This window comes from Elgaria multicarinata, chromosome 4, assembly GCF_023053635.1.
Source record: "Elgaria multicarinata webbii isolate HBS135686 ecotype San Diego chromosome 4, rElgMul1.1.pri, whole genome shotgun sequence".
NCBI classification, from domain to species: Eukaryota; Metazoa; Chordata; class Lepidosauria; order Squamata; family Anguidae; genus Elgaria; species Elgaria multicarinata.
In genome coordinates, this window is record NC_086174.1 from 144,736,814 (window position 1) to 144,756,033 (window position 19,220).

General features: G+C 43.3%; 2 protein-coding genes across 2 annotated transcripts; one reads left to right on the forward strand and one right to left on the reverse strand.

The window, feature by feature from the left end:
- Window positions 1-1,375: 1,375 nt before the first annotated feature.
- LOC134398532 (ubiquitin-conjugating enzyme E2 E2-like) lies at window positions 1,376-1,726 on the forward strand. The gene has a single exon (XM_063125866.1). It carries the CDS (start codon window positions 1,496-1,498, stop codon window positions 1,724-1,726), a length of 231 nt encoding a protein of 76 aa, XP_062981936.1. The 5' UTR covers window positions 1,376-1,495.
- A 3,448-nt stretch (window positions 1,727-5,174) lies between these two features.
- Window positions 5,175-19,109, reverse strand: DNAJB9 (DnaJ heat shock protein family (Hsp40) member B9). Its single transcript, XM_063125867.1, has 3 exons — window positions 19,012-19,109; window positions 8,802-9,028; window positions 5,175-6,102 (listed from the first exon to the last, which is right to left on the reverse strand). The coding sequence occupies exons 2-3, from the start codon at window positions 9,016-9,018 to the stop codon at window positions 5,663-5,665; spliced, it is 657 nt and encodes a 218-aa protein (XP_062981937.1). The 5' UTR covers window positions 9,019-9,028; window positions 19,012-19,109; the 3' UTR covers window positions 5,175-5,662.
- Window positions 19,110-19,220: the final 111 nt, after the last annotated feature.

Sequence of the window (19,220 nt, forward strand, 5' to 3'; positions counted from 1 at the left end):
ACTAAGTCATCCCTGTTGGTCAGTATCAAGTCAAGGATAGCCGATCCTCTAGTTCCTTCCTCCACTTTCTGTAGGAGAAAGTTTTAAGTCCCACATGTCAGTAATTTCTTGGAAGGGCCACTTTTGGCAGAATTTTTCTCCCAACAGATATTGGGGTAATTGAAGTCCCCCACCACTATATCACACTTCCTTGAAACACTGCCAATTTGTTTTTTGAAGTTTCACCCTCATCTTCTCCTTGATTGGGTGGTCGGTAGTAGACTCCCGACTACCATGCTTCATTTATTCCTTGCCCCGTTTATTTTAATCCAGATGATCTCAATGGGGCTACCAGGCTCATCCTCCTGTGTTTCTGTGCTGGGATATTTTTTAACATATAGTATGACTCCACCTCCCTTTCTATTTCTTCTGTTCTTTTTTAACAAATTATACCCTCCAATTGCTGTACTGCAGTCATGGGAGTCATCTCACCAAGCTTGTTATACCTATCAAGTCGTCTTTGCCTTCATGTATTAAGAATTTGAGTTTGTTCTGTTCTTTTTCCATACTCTGGGAATTAGTATATACACATCGAAGACCATGTGCTTATAGTCCGGCCTTTTCCCTATGTTAGCGTGAAGACTATTTTTGGGCTCTATTAGAGCTGTTCTGTTATGGTGCATAAGCCTTCATCCATTGTTGCCTCCAAGTTTACTTCTCCCTCCCTTGTAGGATTCAGTTTAAAACTTTAAAGCCCTCCTGATGAAGTTGATGGACACTAATTTAGATAGCTTTGAAAGGAAAGGAAATGAGGGTGCCAATAGGTGGACGAGCCTTCCTGGAAGGACTTTTGATTAGAATGGTTTTTGATAGTTAGGCTCTCTCTTCTACCAAGCTTATTTTGCATCTACTGATATCAAAACAAAAAAAGTATGCCTTTAAAAAAAACAATTTGAATTTGAAAGAGTATAAAGATGGACGAGTGGGCAAATTGCACTCTCCTCACATATGTTTTGCTCTACAACTTCTAACATCCAGCATACCCTATGGTGAGTGATGACAGGTGTTATAAGCTAAAACATCTAGAAGGCCACAGGTTGCTAAACCCTGATGTAAAAGGATGGGCATTCTGAGGAATGGATATCTCAAAGGGAGAGTACACAGCTAACACTCCAGTTCCTTCCTAATCCTTTCACGTATTGAATGTGTTAGAAATCATGTCACATTTAGCCGTATACCAGCAGTTCTTCACCCTTCCAAGGGCAATAGTGGTCATTACCCATTGCTCTACCACAAATGCAGCAGCAGCTGGGGAAGTCGCCGTCGAGGGCGGGTGGACGAGCGGCGGGCGCGCATGTCTCAGTGACCGGCCGCGAAGAGGAACTCCCCACCCCCTCACCCCCTCCTGGGCGGACCCCCCACCCCTCACCCCCACCCCGGATAAGGATTGACACGCAGCCTACCGAAGCTGGAGAGCCAGAGACCCACACCCGCCCTTCCTCCCACAGAATCTAAGATGTCCACTGAAGGACAAAGAGTTGACGATAGTCCAAGCACTAGTGGAGGCAGCTCTGATGGAGATCAGCGAGAAGGTGTTCAACAAGATCAACAAAGAGAACAGGTTCAGCCCAAGAAAAAAGAGGGGAAAATCTCTAGCAAAACAGCTGCTAAACTTTCAACTAGCGCTAAAAGAATTCAGAAAGAACTTGCAGAAATTACATTAAACCCTCCTCCAAACTGTAGGTAAAGCTCCAGCCGGCCAGAGGCAGTGCCTCGGCGCGCGCCTCGGCGACGCACAGAGGAGCCACCCTGTTTTGAAGAACACCAGCCGACCAGCAACCAACAGCAATTTTTCAAAAAACTTTTAATCAATTTTTAAATAATTTTTAATATATGCCTGGGGAGCTCTGGGGAATATGGGGGTGCCTGCATAACTGTGGTCACGGGTAGGGGGAGGTATGGTGCTGGGGGAGGAACAGGCCAGATGAGAAGAGGGGACAGATTCCTTACAGCTATCCCCTCTTCTAGTCCTTCCCCCAACCAGATGGTTCCTGGCGGCCTTATCAGCTTGCTCTCGGGTCTGGTGGTGCTGCTGCTGAATGCCAGGTCAGTCCAAAACAAAATCTCTCTCATCCATGATCTGATTGTGGATGAGGGGGCTGACCTGGTATGCATCACTGAGACCTGGGTGGGGGAACTGGGAGGGGTTGCTCTCACCCAGCTCTGCCCTCCTGGGTACTCGGTGCAGCACCAGCACAGACTCGAGGGCCGGGGAGGGGGGGTTGCCGTGGTCTATAGGAATACAATCTCCCTCTCTAGGCTTCCTGTTCAGTCGAGTGCTGATCTTGAGTGTCTGTACTGTGTGTTGGGTACTCGAGACAGATTAGGGATTCTGCTGGTGTACCGTCCACCCCGCTGCCCCACAGTCTCCCTGCCTGAGCTGACAGAGGTTGTCTCGGACCTGGTATTGAGAACCCCCAGGATGGTGGTTCTGGGGGATCTCAACTTCCATGCCGAGGCTGCTGTCTCTGGAGCGGCTCAGGACTTCATGGCTGCCATGACAACCATGGGGCTGTCTCAACATGTCATCGGCCCAACACACGCAAAGGGACACATGCTTGATCTGGTTTTCTCGACTGGGCAGGAGGATGGTGATCTGAAAGTGGGGGAACTAACATCTACCCCCTTGTCATGGTCAGATCACTTCCTACTGAAGTTTAGACTCTCGGCGGCCTTTCCCCTCTGCAAGGGTGGGGGGCCTATTAAAATGGTCCGCCCCGGAGGCTAATGGACTCCGATGGATTCCAGAGGGCTCTGGGGGATTTTCCTGCTGATATGGCCAGTGCTCCTGTCGAAGCCCAGGTCGCTCTGTGGAATGCAGAGATGACTCGGGCGGTTGACACGATCGCGCCCAAGCGTCCTCTCCCTCTGAGCAGAGCCCGGTCAGCTCCTTGGTATACACCTGAGCTGAGGGCGATGAAGCAAGAGGGGAGACGGCTAGAACGCAGGTGGAGGAAGACTCGTGCTGGGTCTGATCGAACACGGGTTAGAGCTCACTATTGAGCCTACTCTGTGGCGGTGAGGGTGGCAAAGAGGCAGTTCTTTTCCACCAGTATTGCGTCTTCTCAGTGTCATCCGGCGGAGCTTTTCCGGGTGGTTCGTGGCCTGTTACACTCTGGGCCAGGGCGAGAGATGGTGGAACCCTCGGTAGCACGCTGTGACAAATTTGCACGGCACTTTGAAGATAAAGTCGCTCAGATTCGTCATGAATTGGACACCACACTTAATGCAGCTCCACTAGTAGAGGTGTTCAGAGCGCCGTCCGGTTCAGTTTTATTGGATGAGTTTCAGTTAGTGAGGCCCGAGGATGTGGACAAGGTGCTTGGCCAAGTCCGGTCGACCACCTGTGTGCTTGCCCCTCATGGCTCATTACATCAAATAAGGAGGGGATCGCCGGCTGGGTCCAGGAGGTTGTAAATGCCTCCTTGAGAGAGGGAGTGGTGCCGGCCTCTTTAAAAGAGGCGGTAATTAGACCACTCTAAAGAAGCCTAATCTGGACCCGGAGGATGTTAACAACTACAGGCCGGTGGCTAATATCCCTTTCCTGGGCAAGGTGCTTGAGCGGGTGGTTGCAGGACAACTCCAGGCACTCTTGAATGAAACAGATTATCTAGATCCATTTCAATCGGGCTTCAGGCCTGGTTTTGGAACGGAAACTGCCTTGGTCGCCCTGTGGGATGACCTCTGTCGGGAGAGAGACAGGGGGAGTGCGACCCGGTTGGTTCTCCTGGACCTCTCAGCGGCCTTCGATACCATCGACCATGGTATCCTTCTGGATAGGTTGTCTGAGCTGGGAGTTGGAGGTACTGCGTTGCAGTGGTTCCGCTCCTACTTGGATGGCCGATTCCAGAAGGTGGTGCTGGGGGATTATTGCTCTGTGCCGTGGCACCTAAGCCACGGGGTTCCACAGGGCTCTATCTTATCCCCTATGCTGTTTAACATATACATGAAGCCGCTGGGGGAGGTTATCCGGAGATGTGGACTGAGGTGTCATCAATATGCGGATGATACCCAGCTCTACCTTTCCTTTTCATCAAACCCAGGTGAGGCAGTGGCTGTTCTGAACCAGTGCCTGGGCACGGTAATGGACTGGATGAGGGCTAATAAACTGAAACTCAATCCAGACAAGACGGAGGTACTGTTAGCGGGTGGTTCTTCTGTCCGGCGAGGTGATGTTTGCCCTGTCCTGGACGGGGTTGCACTCCCCCTAAAGGATCGGGTCCGTAGTTTGGGGGTGCTCTTCGATCCAGAACTGTCACTTGAGGCACAGGTGAACTCAGTGGCAAAGAGCACCTTTTATCAGCTCAGGCTGATATACCAGCTGCGCCCTTATCTGGACAGAGATAGCTTAGCTACAGTTATCCATGCTCTGATAACCTCTCGTTTGGATTACTGCAATGCGTTATACGTGGGGCTGCCTTTGAAAACGGTCCGGAAACTTCAACTGGTGCAAAACAGGGCAGCAAGGTTATTAACAGGGACTGGCCGGCGAGATCACATTACGCCAGTCCTTTTACAACTTCATTGGCTGCCAGTCCAGGTCCGGGCCCAATTCGAAGTGCTGGTATTAACATTTAAAGCCCTAAACGGTTTGGGGCCAGGTTATCTGAAGGAACGCCTCCTCCCATATGTACCTGCCCGGACCTTAAGATCATCTACAGGGGGCGTTCTCCATGAGCCCCTGCCAAAGGAAGTGAGGCAGGTGGCTACTAGGAGGAGGGCTTTCTCCGCTGTGGCACCCCGGTTGTGGAACGAGCTCCCCAGAGAGGTCCGCTTGGTGCCTACACTGTACTGCTTTCGTCGCCAGCTGAAGACCTTTTTATTCACTCAGTATTTTAACACTTAATTTTAACTTAAATTTAAATTTTACTGTTTTAACTCTGTATTTTAATCCTATATCAACTTTGCTGTGTGGTTTTATCCTGGTTGCGCTTTTTATACTGTATTTCGTAATTGTGTTTTAAACTGTTGGGTGTTTTATTGTGGTTTTAATTTTTGTGAACCGCCCAGAGAGCTTCGGCTATTGGGCGGTATAAAAATGTAATAAATAAATAAATAAATAAATATGGTTTCTGCAGGAGCTTTGCCACAATCAAAAGTACCAGTTTGCCCCAGAACACTGAAAGCTCAGAATATTGCCCAACCATCTGTTTTTACTGTATTTTAAAGTCACTACTGGCAACTTGCAAACTCAAGATCACAGTAGGTAAACATAGTGCTAAATAAAAACAACATCACACAAGCACTCAACAGGTTAACACTTTAAACAAATGATGTCTAGTGTACCACTAACTCAACACTTCATCAACTGTGAAGTATAAGCATAACAGTGAGGTAATCTGGTAACCTTGCTTCTATATTATTAAAAATAGACTCTAACACTGTCACATGGAGATTTTCCCCCCACATGGACATTCTATGCAGCCAATGGAATAAGTTAACACCATCCCATTTTGTTTTGTTGCACTTCTGGTAATATTTATCAGGTTAGCTAGTTTATTTTCAGCAGTTAAAGTGATTAAGCTATAAATCTCACACAGTCCGCAGAAGGATCTCTGTGATTTAGCAGCAAAGGGTAAAAAGAAAAAAGTAGTTAAGGACAGAAGAAAGAAACTATGAAGTATTATTGTCCAGAACAATCCGTGAACGTAGTAACCATGTTTCCTCGACGCTGAGTGACAGTCCTGCAGTGCTTACTAGATCCATGGAATTTGTTTCCAGTTCGCATTGTGTGCCTTTGCGTATTGTCAAATTCACTGAACGAAAACATTTTTTCCATGTCTTCAAACATGTCATCAAACATTCCTGCTCCTCCAAAGGAAAATTCTGGGAAAGAACGTCTTTGCCTGCTGTGAGCCTGCTGGTGATTTTGAAAATGATTTTCAAAATGTTTCTTTGACTGTGTATTGTGGTTTTGGCCAAAAAAGTCAAAGTCTTTAAATAAGTCATCAAAATTGAAGTTAAATGGCTGCTGGAAAGAGTTTCCATTGTTTCTTCGTCCTTCGGCGTGGCCAAATTGGTCATATTCTCTACGTTTATTTTCATCTGACAATGTTTCATATGCTGTAAAAGCAATGCAAGAAGCCGTTTTAAAATATGTTAACACAGACAGAAAGAAAAGTTTGAGCTTAGTAGAGCATGTACTTCAGCATGCCTGCTCAGTTTCTAGCCATTTCAAGTTATTTATTTAAAACATTTATATCCCACCCTATATCATTAAGATCTCAAGGTGGCATACAGATAAAAGCATACAGTATAAAACAGTAAATATACACAGCTAAAAACAAATTAAACCATGAACCAAATTAAAACAATATATAATTTAAAAGCAGTAAAACAATTAAAACAGTTAAAAGCTCCCAAGTAACAGGATTGAGAAAAAATTGTGCATTCAAGTTATTTATTTATTTATTTATTTATTACATTTTTATACCGCCCAATAGCCGAAGCTCTCTGGGCGGTTCACAAAAATTAAAACCACCAGTTAGGGAACCACTCTGATACTGTGAGTGATATAGGCAACATAGAAACAGAAAGCCATTTTAGATTATTGGTCAATCTAGCTTCTATTGAGTCTACACGAACTATCAGGAACTCTCCAGGGTCCCAAGCCCTACCAAGACCTTTTGCATCACCAGGTTACAGCCCTTCCAGATCAGTTCCATTTAAATTACTCAGGAGAAGTAAACAACCTCATTTAAGGAATTGATTTAGTCTGCAATCTTGTGCGCATTTACCTTGACGTTAGTCCCACTGAACTCAATGTAGTTTGATTTTTGAGTACAGGATTGCATTCTTTGAAAACATCTAGCAGAGCCTCTTAAGGGCTCTAAAAATCAAACTAGTTCAAAATAACATCCATGCCAATAGAGTGTAAAAGAAAAATATTAATTTCAGAATGCTAGTTGCCAGGACAGATTACCCTGGATTATTCTAATCATGTGCTACTCTCCAATAAAATGTAATTGAGGTGGCTAAACTTTTCTTAGTTAGTCTATTTACATTTCATAGAACCATAGAATAGCAGAGTTGGAAGGGGCCTATAAGGCCATCAAGTCCAACCCCCTGCTCAATGCAGGAATCCACCCTAAAGCATCCCTGACAGATGGTTGCCCAGCTGCCTCTTGAATGACTCTAGTGTGGGAGAGCCCACAACCTCCCTAGGTAACTGATTCCATTGTCGTACTGCTCTAACAATCAGGAAGTTTGCCCTGATGTCCAGCTGGAATCTGGCTTCCTTTAACTTGAGCCCGTTATTCCGTGTCCTGCACTCTGGGAGGATCGAGAAGAGATCCTGGCCCTCCTCTGTGTGACACTCTTTTAAGTATTTGTAGAGTGCTTTCATGTTTACCCTCAATCTTCTCTTCTCCAGGCTAAACATGCCCACTTCTTTCAATCTCTCTCCATAGGGCTTTGTTTCCAGACCCGATCATCCTTATTGCCCTCCTCTGAACACGCTCCAGCTTGTCTGCGTCCTTCTTGAATTGTGGAGCCCAGAACTGGACGCAATACTCTAGATGAGGCCTAACCAGGGCCGAATAGAGAGGAACCAGTACCTCACGTGATTTGGAAGCTATACTTCTATTAATGCAGCCCAAAATAGCATTTGCCTTTCTTGCAGCAATATCACACTGTTGGTTCATATTCAGCTTGTGATCTACAACAATTCCAATATCCTTCTCATTTGTAGTACTGCTGAGCCAAGTATCCCCCATCTTGTAACTTTGCCTTTGGTTTCTATTTCCTAAATGTAGAACTTGGCATTTATCCCTATTAAATTTCATTCTGTTGTTTTCAGCCCAGCACTCCAGCCTATCAAGATCACGTTGAAGTTTGTTTCTGTCTTCCAGGGTATTAGCTATCCCACCCAATTTTGTGTCATCTGCAAATTTGATCAGCGTTTCCTGCACCTCCTCGTCCAAATCATTAATAGAAATGTTGAAGAGCACTGGGCCCAAGACTGAGCCCTGCGATACCCCCACTTGTTGCCTCTCCCCAGTTTGAGAAGGTTCCATTGATAAGTACTCTTTGAGTCCGATTCTGTAGCCAACTGTGAATCCACCTAATAGTTTATTTATTTATTTATTTATTACATTTCTATACCGCCCAATAGCTGGAGCTCTCTGGGCGGTTCACAAAAATTAAAAACATTCATAATATAAAACAACAGTATAAAACCATAATATAAAATACAATAAAAATAGTTGTTCCATCTAGCCCACTTTTAGCTAGTTTGCAAATTCATTTTCAAAGATGACCACACTGAACTCTTAACAAAAAAATTAAGTATTTCTGAATGTTATGCTTAAGCTGCCCTGCTTTGATCACTCCCATGCTAGACCTTAGGTTGTTTATTTACTCAGTCTTTAATCTTAATTTGCATTTTCTCTTTTTACTGCAGTTGTTTTTATCTACTGGTGGAAACTACCCTGTGAAGTCATTGTCCTAAAAGGCAGGGTATAAATATTAAATAAATAGTAATAAAAATGTATTTACACAAGTTTCCAAAGATGACTGAAGGGACACCATAGGTGGAAGGTAGATAATTTTTTATTCCTTGGAGTAGAATTAAGATTTGTGTTCATTTGTTATTAGTTCCCTTGAGCTCCAAGAGGTGTAAGTACACAGACCATAACACAAGTAGCTAAGCATCAGCTCTATCTGAAAGATGCCAAGTGTTTTACAGAACACATTTATTATATCTAGCCTTAATATTCTTCTTGCAATGAATACTGAATAAAATATAATAGGATTCAACTTACCTTCTGCAATTTCCCGAAATTTTGCTTCTGCTCCAGGACTCTTATTTTTGTCTGGGTGGTATTTCATTGCTAATTTGTGAAATGCCTTCTTGATTTGACGATCAGAAGCATTTTTTGGAACACCTAAAATGTCATAATAACTTTCTGCAGCCAGTATTAATTCCGTTATCATTAAAATACAGAGAGCAAATATGAAGACAGACTGTGTGGTCGCCATTGTAGGACACCTGGGAAGAAAAACAGCAACATCATGGTTAATATTTTTATACACAGATGTCTCACTACCCAACTATTTACTTAATTTAAAACGTGTAGAGAAAGAACAGTTTCAAGTCTTTACTCTTATGCTAACTTTTCAGGCTGATAAGTGTTCATAGGATTTGAGGTTCCTACAGTTAATATATTTCCATTTCCCACATATGTCTGCAGTCCTCCTTCCAGACCATTTATACTTGTATCTATATTCCCACAAGCTTAACTTCAAAAAGCAGCCATTTTCAGGATAACTTTTTTTAAAAAAATAGTGTATTGGGGTCTTTAAATGTTTTTTTCCTCTTAATTTTAATACATAAATCTAAATTAAATATCCAGCAAAATGCTTAAATTACTATCATTGGAATCCATGGCAGTTGTGCTTCGCTTTGGTAGGATTATAGCAAAGTTTCTATAAACTGTTTTAATTATTTACAGTTTTCATCAAATGAGTTTTATTTTTAGAATCTCTTCTCGTTATTTCAATTAATAAAGATTTATAATCACCTAAAAAATAATGGCAGGATTAAAGGATGGAAGATATCATCAAATTTGCCCATACTGGGAGACATGTCTTTCCACTCCCCCTTAAAATGCACAGAAATTACATTGAAAGAAAAACCAAGGAAACAACAGGTGATGTTAACCTAAGATAAACAATTTGTGAAGTTGCCTTATGTGCAGGAATAAGGGATATTGATATATGCATACATTTTATTTATTAAATAGCTTGATGTGTTAAGTGTTCTGGACCCTGGTTCTCTTCCCAACAAAGAGGTGGTGGTTTGCGAGGTGTTCTCTGGTGAGTGTCATGCGGGAGCAAGTTTGTAGTCTGAACAGGTTAAATAGTTTAAAAGCTTAGTTTTGTTTCCTGTTTAAAGGTATCCTCTATTCTCCCTTTGTCTCCGTAAAGGCTTTTGAGAATGTATCTTTTTTCTTCAAATTTGGATGGGAAGAATGTGATTGAGATTTCTGACTGAGACCCTAGGGAGAGGGCTTTCTCTCCACATGCGATCTGGTCCCTCAAGAGGAGGAGTTGTTGCATAAAGGAGCTCAAGTAATCTCTAGCTCCATCACCATGCAACAACTCCTTCCTTCCCAAGGGCGGCTCAGAGGGCAGCAATAAAAGAGAAGGCCTTCTTAGTGGTAGCTCTCCAATGGTAGGAAGTTCTCCATTTGGTGCATTATTTGAAGGAACACCTCCTCCCATGTGTACCTGCCCAGACCTTAAGATCATCTACAGGGGCCCTTCTCTGTGAGCCCCTGCCAAAGGAAGTGAGGCAGGTGGCTACTAGGAGGAGGGCTTTCTCCACAGTGGCACTCAGCTGTGGAATGAGCTCCCCAGAGAGGTCCGCCTGGCGCCTACACTGTACTCTTTTCGTCACCAGCTGAAGAACTTTTTATTTTCTCAGTATTTAAACACTTAATTTTAACTTAAATTTAAATGTTACTGTTTTAACTCTGTATTTTAATCTTATATCAATTTTTGCTGTGTGTTTTTATCCTGGTTGTGCTTTTTATACTGTATTTTATATTTGTGTTTTTAAACTGTTGGTTTTATTATGGTTTTAATTTTTGTGAACCACCCAGAGAGCTTCAGCTATTGGGTGGTATAAAAATGTAATAAATAAATAAATAAATAAATAGTTTTGGCAGCAGGTTAAGATTGTCCTCTACTCCCAGGCATTTCACAGCATATTATGTTTTTTTTAAAATGTCAGCTTTTTATCAGGTCTTGGTATATTACTGTAAGCGTTTTTTGCTGTTTCAAAACATTTTTAAATTTTATATGTGAATTTTTTTGTATTATATTTTTGTTTGGTAGTTGTGAACCACCCAGAGAGCTTTGGCTACTGAGAAGTATAAAAATGGAATGAATGTTTTAATGCTAATCTACATTCATATGTACTGACAATAACTGAGAAGGAAGGGGCAAATGTGCATCTCTTAAACGAAGCACTTGCCTTTGTAAACTAAGGTTATCCAAATACTTCTGACATTTATTAAAATGTGAGTCATGTTTGAACTATTTTACAAGAGAAGGTAAGTACTATAATGAAATTATTGCTTTGCATAAAAGAAACTCAGTTGAACTATCATGGCCACAACCTCTACCTTTTGCATCTATTTCTTCAGCAAGGACTAGGCCTTTCTATTTCATAGCAAACCAATTAAGAACTAACTATACTGTTTTAAAAAAAGATGTGGCAGGTGGTGGTGTTCTAGGGTATTTTTATTTCCCCTTTTAGTTGTGCATTTGTGGTCTCAGAATAGGAAGGAGGTGGTAAATAGAATAAAATGGTAAAAAGAATAAAATGTAAGTCAAGAGAACTTTATTTTAGGGTAATGGGATTGATAGCAAATGGAAAGAAAATTTTAGTTTATCTTTCTTTGCTTACTCATAATAAGGGCAGTACTTAATTATAAGACCTTTGGGGAGAGAGATATTCTGATGAAATTGCATTGAACCCACCACATAAGGTAGGCTATAAGATTTAATTTGTTTTTAACTGTGTATATTTATTGCTTTATACTGTATGTTTTTATCTGTACACCACCCTGAGATCTTAGTGATATAGGGCGGGATACAATTTTTTAAAATAAATAAATAAATAGTTAAAACAAATGTGAAATCTGCTTTTCAAGGCTGCCAACTCCCACTACAACTTCTTTGTTCTCTACAGTTGTCAACACTTGCACAGATATTCATTATCTCAGAACATTGGTAATTACAACTTCAGTCTGTACAATGGCATGCATCCCCACCTATACCGTTTTTATACGTTACATATGCAAATTACTACACATGCCTAAACATGTCTGTTTTGTACCTTGTTCCCAGAAAGGAGACCACAGAAGGGCAGACTCTGAAACAAACAAGTTGCTTCATTGTCAACACTATCTCCTCCCTCAGTTCACCCCCCCACTCCCCACTCCTTTCTACTACAGCCCTTTAAGAAATAGATTTCTGAAAACACACACTGGGAAAAGATACGAGAGTCCTTTCAATTAAAATGCTCACTGTGTTTTCAAAGTTGTTAGCTGTGTCACTGTTTAATGGAAAAACAAAGCTGGCAACTGTATAAAAAGGCTGAACTGCAGAACATCCTATTTTGCTTCTAAAATTAGGATGTGATGTGACAAAAAAAACTGACAGAAATAAGAAGCGGAGTCCAGCTGAGCATAATCAAGTTCAAGGTCTGATGGGGATTCAACTCAAGACCAATAAAACCTAACAGTAAGCTAGAAACCATCTCAGACATGCTAGCTAGAATGATTCTAGAAGACTTTTAAAAAACACATGTGTTCCAGGTTACCTGGACAATCAAACTAAGGGTGGGCAGCACATGATCCATATGAAAATAGTAAATTTATTGTCTACACATTGGTTCAGATCCAGCCTTAGTCACTTAGACCCACTGTAATCAATGGAATTTAAATAATTGGGAACAGAGTCTGGCTGATTTCAACAGGTCTACTGCAAGTATTACTAAGACTGCATCTAACCCACTGTGTTTATTTATATGTTATACTACACCTTTCTCCAAAGGAATTCAAGGCAGTTTATAGGGCATCTCTATAAATTTTATCCTCACCTCTACCCTTTAGCTGAGATAGGTTATTTATCACTTATAACACACCTATTTTTCCCCCTAGGCACTATACAGAGATTTTGTTAAAATAAATAAATAAATCCCTGCCTCTACATTCACAATCTAATAAACAAGATACAAAAGGAGAAAGGAGTCATAAGATGAAAGCAAAAAGATTCAGGTACCAATCTCAGCAGTATTCTCTGATCTAGACAGGTGGGCCTCCCTGTGTTTAAGCAGACATATTCAGACACTCATAACCCAGCATCCCACAGACACCTGGATGATGGCAGAGGCTAGTGGGTTTCACTTCAGCTCTGCAGTTTCAAAGGAAAAGTCCCTATAGGACTAAGTCTGTCATTCCTCTAGATATCAGTGCAACTACTCCAGTGTGAGTGGTTGAAACTAGGGCTGTACAAAGGACCCCCACCCTTGATCTGCCTTGGAGGCTGATCCAGAGCCCCCGAAGCAGCCCCGATCCACCTCTAGGCTGCCTCGGGGGTTCCCGATCCGCCTTGGCGCCAAAGCTGTGCAACCAGCTGTGCACCCTCCGAGGCAGATCGGAGAGTCCCTGCACAGCCCCAGTTTCAGCCAGGCACCAGGTAAACCCCTCCCCCCCCTCCCTGCATCTGCCACTGCTGGCTTGCGTCCGGCGGCTTCCACTCTGACAACGCTGAAGCCCAGAAGTAGGCCGCAGCCTACTTCTGGGCTTCAACGTCGTCAGAGTGGAAGCCGCCGGACGCAAGCCAGTGGCGGACCCAGGTAAGTGGGGAAGGGGGGCTTACCTGGGTCTGCTGCCAACTTGCGTCCAGCAGCAGCAGATAAGTGGGGAAGGGGGCTTGCCTGCTGCCTCAGTTGCTGACACCATCTTTCTTCTGCGTGCCGCCGCTGAAAATGAAAGGGAGTAGGCCGCACAATATCTTAAAATCCCGCAGCCTACTCCCTTTCATTCCGGCCGCAGCACCAGAAGCTGCCAGAAGAAAGATGGCACTGGCGACAGCAGGTAAGGAGGCTGGTGGAGGGTTGGAGGCGGCTCCGAAGCACCGAGTAGGCCTGAAACTTCAGAGCCAATTGGCTTCGGGCCATCTCAGCCTTCGCCCGAACTGCCTCAGATCCAGGGTTCAGATCTGAGGCAGTGCACAGCCCTAGTTGAAACAAGTTAGGCTAAACTTCTCCACCTAGGTACCCTTTAAATATTTTGGCCCAAATCTCATCAGCCCCAGCCAGCATGGCCAATGGAGGGCACCACGTTCAGAAAAGCTGGGCTAAGCTGAAAAGGGGAACCAGTTCACAGTCAGCCATGAAGCTCACTGGGTAAATGGGAATTTGGACCTGGGTCTCCTGAATCCAATATTTTAATAATTATACCACACTGGCTCATTGTGACTCCTGAAAACTAATATGAATTGGGACAGACTCTTTGAACCCACTACCTATTGGAAACTACTGCTTAACAAAATTCACCTCTAAAAGTCATAGCTTAACAATCTTAGAGAAATTCAGAACATGTCTCTTCTGATCACATTTGATTCAATCAACAGGAATTTGGTCTTAAAATGGCAATATAAACAAACTTTATTGCATATTAGCCGCATGGGCCATTCGCAAACAGATGAGACAATAATATACCCGCCGTGAGCTTGCCACTATCCAGCAAAAGTGCTACAAAAAAGAGAGTTACTAGGATAACAATCATCCAGGTTATAATTACAATGTTATCCAACATATAATATTGGTTATTAGAATTTAATCGTTTGAGTCAATCAATAGTTTCCGGACCTCCATCGCCCGGTGTACAAACTTGGCAGTCCTAAATGATGTATAATAGTCTGTACCAACTAAAAGTGTTTGAACTACACCTTTAGATGACATGAAATTAAATCTGGGAATTAAAGGCTCAAGGTAATGTTTCCTCAGCTCCGCATACCTTGGGCACTCAACTAGGAGATGAATCATATCCTCAGCTTTAGGGCAGCCTGCTGGGCAATCTACATTGGCGCTAGGGTGATTTTTATAGCGCACCTTCACCTCCATCAGCTGGAGTGAATTTAACCTGCACCGAGTAAATAGCAATCTCAGCTCTTGTGGCATTCCAGAAGTTAAATATAGGGGAGCCTTTCCCAGAGCAGTAATGATACTTTTATAGAGCCCATTTGAGCGCCTCACTTCAACCACTGCCATAGATGTCTGAATATCACAGTCATACAGCCTTCTAGAAATCTCATCCTTGGTCCCGTCAAACCCCCTCGTAAGGAGGAATGCTTGCGAGAAGCCCAATTTGGAGACAGTGTCTCATCCTGTCTGCCCATGAATCCTTCCCCATATCGTCATATGTGGACAGCACCAATGGTGAGGCCAACTGAAACACTACCTTTAACCAGAAGGATATTGCTGCTTTTAGAGTCAATGTATGGATTGAGTGACATACAGTTTCCAGTCAGACAATATCCTTAGATGTAGATCTGGGAACTCCAAGAGTCCTAGATAGAAATTTATGCTGTACTGCTGCTGATGGTGTGATATCTGCATGGGCCCAAATGGGTGCTCCATACAGAATCTGAGGGAATAATTTGCTTTTAAACAGTTGTAACAGTGGTGCTATCCACTGTCCTCCTGCACCAGCTGCGAAGCGGAAAATAGAATTAGCTGTTACATTGGCCGCTGAGGCTGCTGCACCCAAATGCTCAGACCAGGATCCGGAGCTTTGAAGTTACTCCTAAGTATTTATATTTATTCACCTGATCAAGCGGGCGACTATCTAGCTGCCAATGATATACTTTCCTCCTTTCCCCAAAAACTAAGATTTTGGTTTTATTGTAATTAACCTGAAGGGCTTCATTCTTACAATATACGCTTAGCGCTCTCAACATTCTACGCATCCCCACTTGCGTATGTGAAAGGAGAACAGCGTCGTCTGCATACAATAGCACCGAAATGTTCCTATCCTTTAAGCGGGGTGGATAGAAGTTATGACTAGTTAGGGTAGGGACAATATTATTTAAATATACGGACTGGTCCGCAATAAAACAACTATCCTACTTTATACCGGACGACTTCCCATTTATAGATGACAGACGTTCTAAGGATCCAACAATAAATATACAAGGGAAGAGGTTTGTCCAAATGATTTTTAAAACTGGACTTATAGTCCTAAATGGCTCCTTCCCCGAGGACAGGAAAGGTGAGTTCACGTTCATTAACCACCTAGACACCAGTGTTATTGACTACGTTGCAGCCTCACCAGCAGCATTAGGAGAGATAATGTCTTTTAAGGTTGACACCTACCCATGCAATGGCAATATAATAATATAGATTCTATTAAACACACACACACACTAAAACTTTCTATTATAAATCAAGCTCAACACAAACTGACTGGGACAGTTTCTAAAGTCTAAACTTTTTAAAGTTTAAACACCAGAAGAAAAATACGAAGATTTCTGAAATCTTCATTTCGCTAATTAAAATCAATATAGTTCCACAAAAAGTACTTATTTCATAAATCATTCAAATTTAAGAACTATACTTCAGAAACAAAGGATTAAATACATATTTTGACAATCTGAGATGGATGTAGCTATGGCACCATCTGGTCTTGTTATGTACACTTTTCAGCTTGTGTAACCCGAGGATGTTGACAAGCTGCTTGGAGGAATGAGGCCTACCACCCTCCTCTTCTTTAGATTCTTGCCCATCCTAGTTGGTGAAATCTGCCAGGGCTTGGCTTAATATACAGATACGGTTGAAGTAGGCAGTAGTAAAATTGCCAATGATCAAAAAGCAAACTTTAGATCAACTGGCTATAGAAAATTATTGTCCAGTTGCAAATCTACCATTTCTGAGCAATGTCATGGAGTAGATGTGGTGTCAGCTCCAGGCAGTTCAGGATTATGTTGAGTATTTAGATCCATTCCAATCTGACTTTGGGACAGAAGCTGTCCTGGTGGATGGAGTTATGTTGGGCGGGGCGAGGATGTGACCCTATTGGTTCTCCTGGACCACTCAGTGGCTTTCAATGCCACTGAAGAACATATCTTTCTGGATCCTCTCAACAGAATGGTCCTTGGAGGCAGTGGCTTCAGTCCTTCAGACAGGCTCAGAAAGTGGTAATGGCACACTTTTGTTCCGCCCCATGGCCACTGACATTTAGGATGCCTCAAGGTTCCATCTTGTAGATGTTGAAAAGCATGAAGGACATGAACCTCAGGAAGAACTCATCTAGAGATTTGGGTAAGGTGCTATCAGGATGTGGATGACACAGCTTTTATTCTGGTTGTGCTTTTTATATTGTATTGTGTATTTGTGCTTTTAACCTGTTGGTTGTCTTACTATGATTTTAATTTTTGTGAACCGCCCAGAGAACTTCAGCTATTGGGTGGTATAGAAATGTAATAAATAAATAAATAAGCTTTGCCTCTCTTTTCCACTTCCTTTAACTGCCTCCCTGGGTGATACCAGGCAGGCAATTAAAACCATGGACAGGGGCCAGAGGAGTATGAGGCTAGATGAGGGCTAACAAGCCGAAGACAGAAGTACTAGAGGAGAAGGCTATCAATCGCTACTTGTTCTGTGCAAGGAATTAAAGGCTCTACTTTGTGACCCACCAGAGAGCCATTAAGCTAGCAAATACTAGGGATAGGGATTTCTCAGTGACCTCCCACATCTTGGGAACTCTCCCCCAAAACTTTACTGGCTTTTAAAAATCTGTAGACACAGCATTCCTAGTTTCTTTCACTTTACTGTACTACCAACAAGGAGCAACTGCTACTCCACTTAAGCAGCTATACATGTGATACTATTCAATATCTGGGTAGGGAAAGGGCAGAGCCTGGCAGGCAAAGATGGATATGCAAGCTATAAAGTGTTCCTGACTGATAATAGTTTTGCAAAGTAGAAAAACCAAGAAGATAGGGCAAGCCACATATCGCAGTTCAAGTAGCGGCTGAATATATATGCATTGTATTAATTAAGCATGTGGAAGACATGTGGCTCAGGCATGTTGAGCTAGATGGGACTGCTAGAACATTCAAGAGAAATGGTTCTAAAACTTTCTCCACTTCCTTTACATTTCAGAACCAACATCTCCTTGTAAAATTTAAGAATCTCACCAAGCCACCAATTAAAACATTTGACATAACACATAGAACACACATAGTCTTTCTTTCCCTCAACATTGAGTAAATACAAGGTGAATTTAAACAACTAAAATTCAGGGTGGGAAGAGGAGGAGAGATAGGCGAGTTTCAGACTTTAACACCACACTGTCCCTTTTAAAACCAAAACCAAAAACTGAAACACAGCCTATTTACTGCCACATTCGTCCACTTCAGGTTCTCTCTCTTTCTCATAAAATTCATCAGCTTTCCATCCAGGGCCCTTTTATTTTACTAGTTTTCCAACTTTACCATAAGTAAACTCTCACCAGAAAGCACATACCCCACCCTATATCTGCTTTGATGGAATTTTGTGGACTACGTGACGTACCAATAAAGGAAACTGCCTCCAAGTATGTGCAGAGCGCCACTTCCTCCTCACAGAGCAACTTCTGCAGCAGCCTAACCTCTCCCTCCTTCCACGCCTATAATTACAGAGGGAAGAAGACGCGCTCCGAGGCAGATTCGACAGCTCAGAAGAGCCAAGGTGGCAAATGACATTTGGGGTATTAAACTAAGGCTTGGCTTCAACCCCACCCCCCACCCCCCACCCCACCCCGCCATGACGCTCCCTGAGCCAACAGACGCCAACTGTGAAGTGGGGAAAAGAAATTTTGGGCTTGTTAGACATCCTGACAGCAACTTATACTGAAGGGCAAGATTAAAAACTGTTTAAGGAAAAATAAAATGCTGAGCACACAGTTCGGTCCCTATTAAACCATTTTTTAAAAACCCACAACTGACCCCATAGGGAAGGGGGGGTGGCAAAAAACTAAGTAGCGCCCAATGTTAGCCTTACTTAGAATAAACTTGGACCAGACCAGTCCCATTCATGTCAATGGGATTACTACTACTACTACTATTATTATTTACATTTACATACCGCCCCATAGCCGAAGCGGTATATAAATGTAATAAATAATAATAATCCCATTGACATGAATGGGACTGGTCCATTCATGTCAATGGGTCTATTCTAAGTGGAATTAACTAAAATGAGAAACAACCCAAAGAGAATGACTGGTGGCCATCTTCTGGTCTCCTCACCCGACGCGGACGGAGCCCCGTATTCTGCCTCTCATCGCTGCTCTTTCCTCCTCTCAGGGGCTTCAGGCTTCCGCCCCGCCCCGCCCCGCCCCGCCCCGCCTGCCACGGGAGCAGCTCTGAGGAAGACCCCCCCCCCCCAAGACTCGCCCGGCATCCCCCACTCACCGGCGGCTGCTGCTGCTGCTGCCGCCCCAACATACACGCCGCCTCCGCCGCTCGTCTTCTTCTCCGCGAGGCCTCCTTTATAACGTCGCCCGAGAGAGGCGCGGCGCGAAGCACAAGGGCCACTGTCCTCCACGAATCGCTCCCTGATTGGCCGCCCGGAGTCACGCGGGACGCCCGCTTGGGTGCACGTGGAAGGCTGTTGTGGCCCC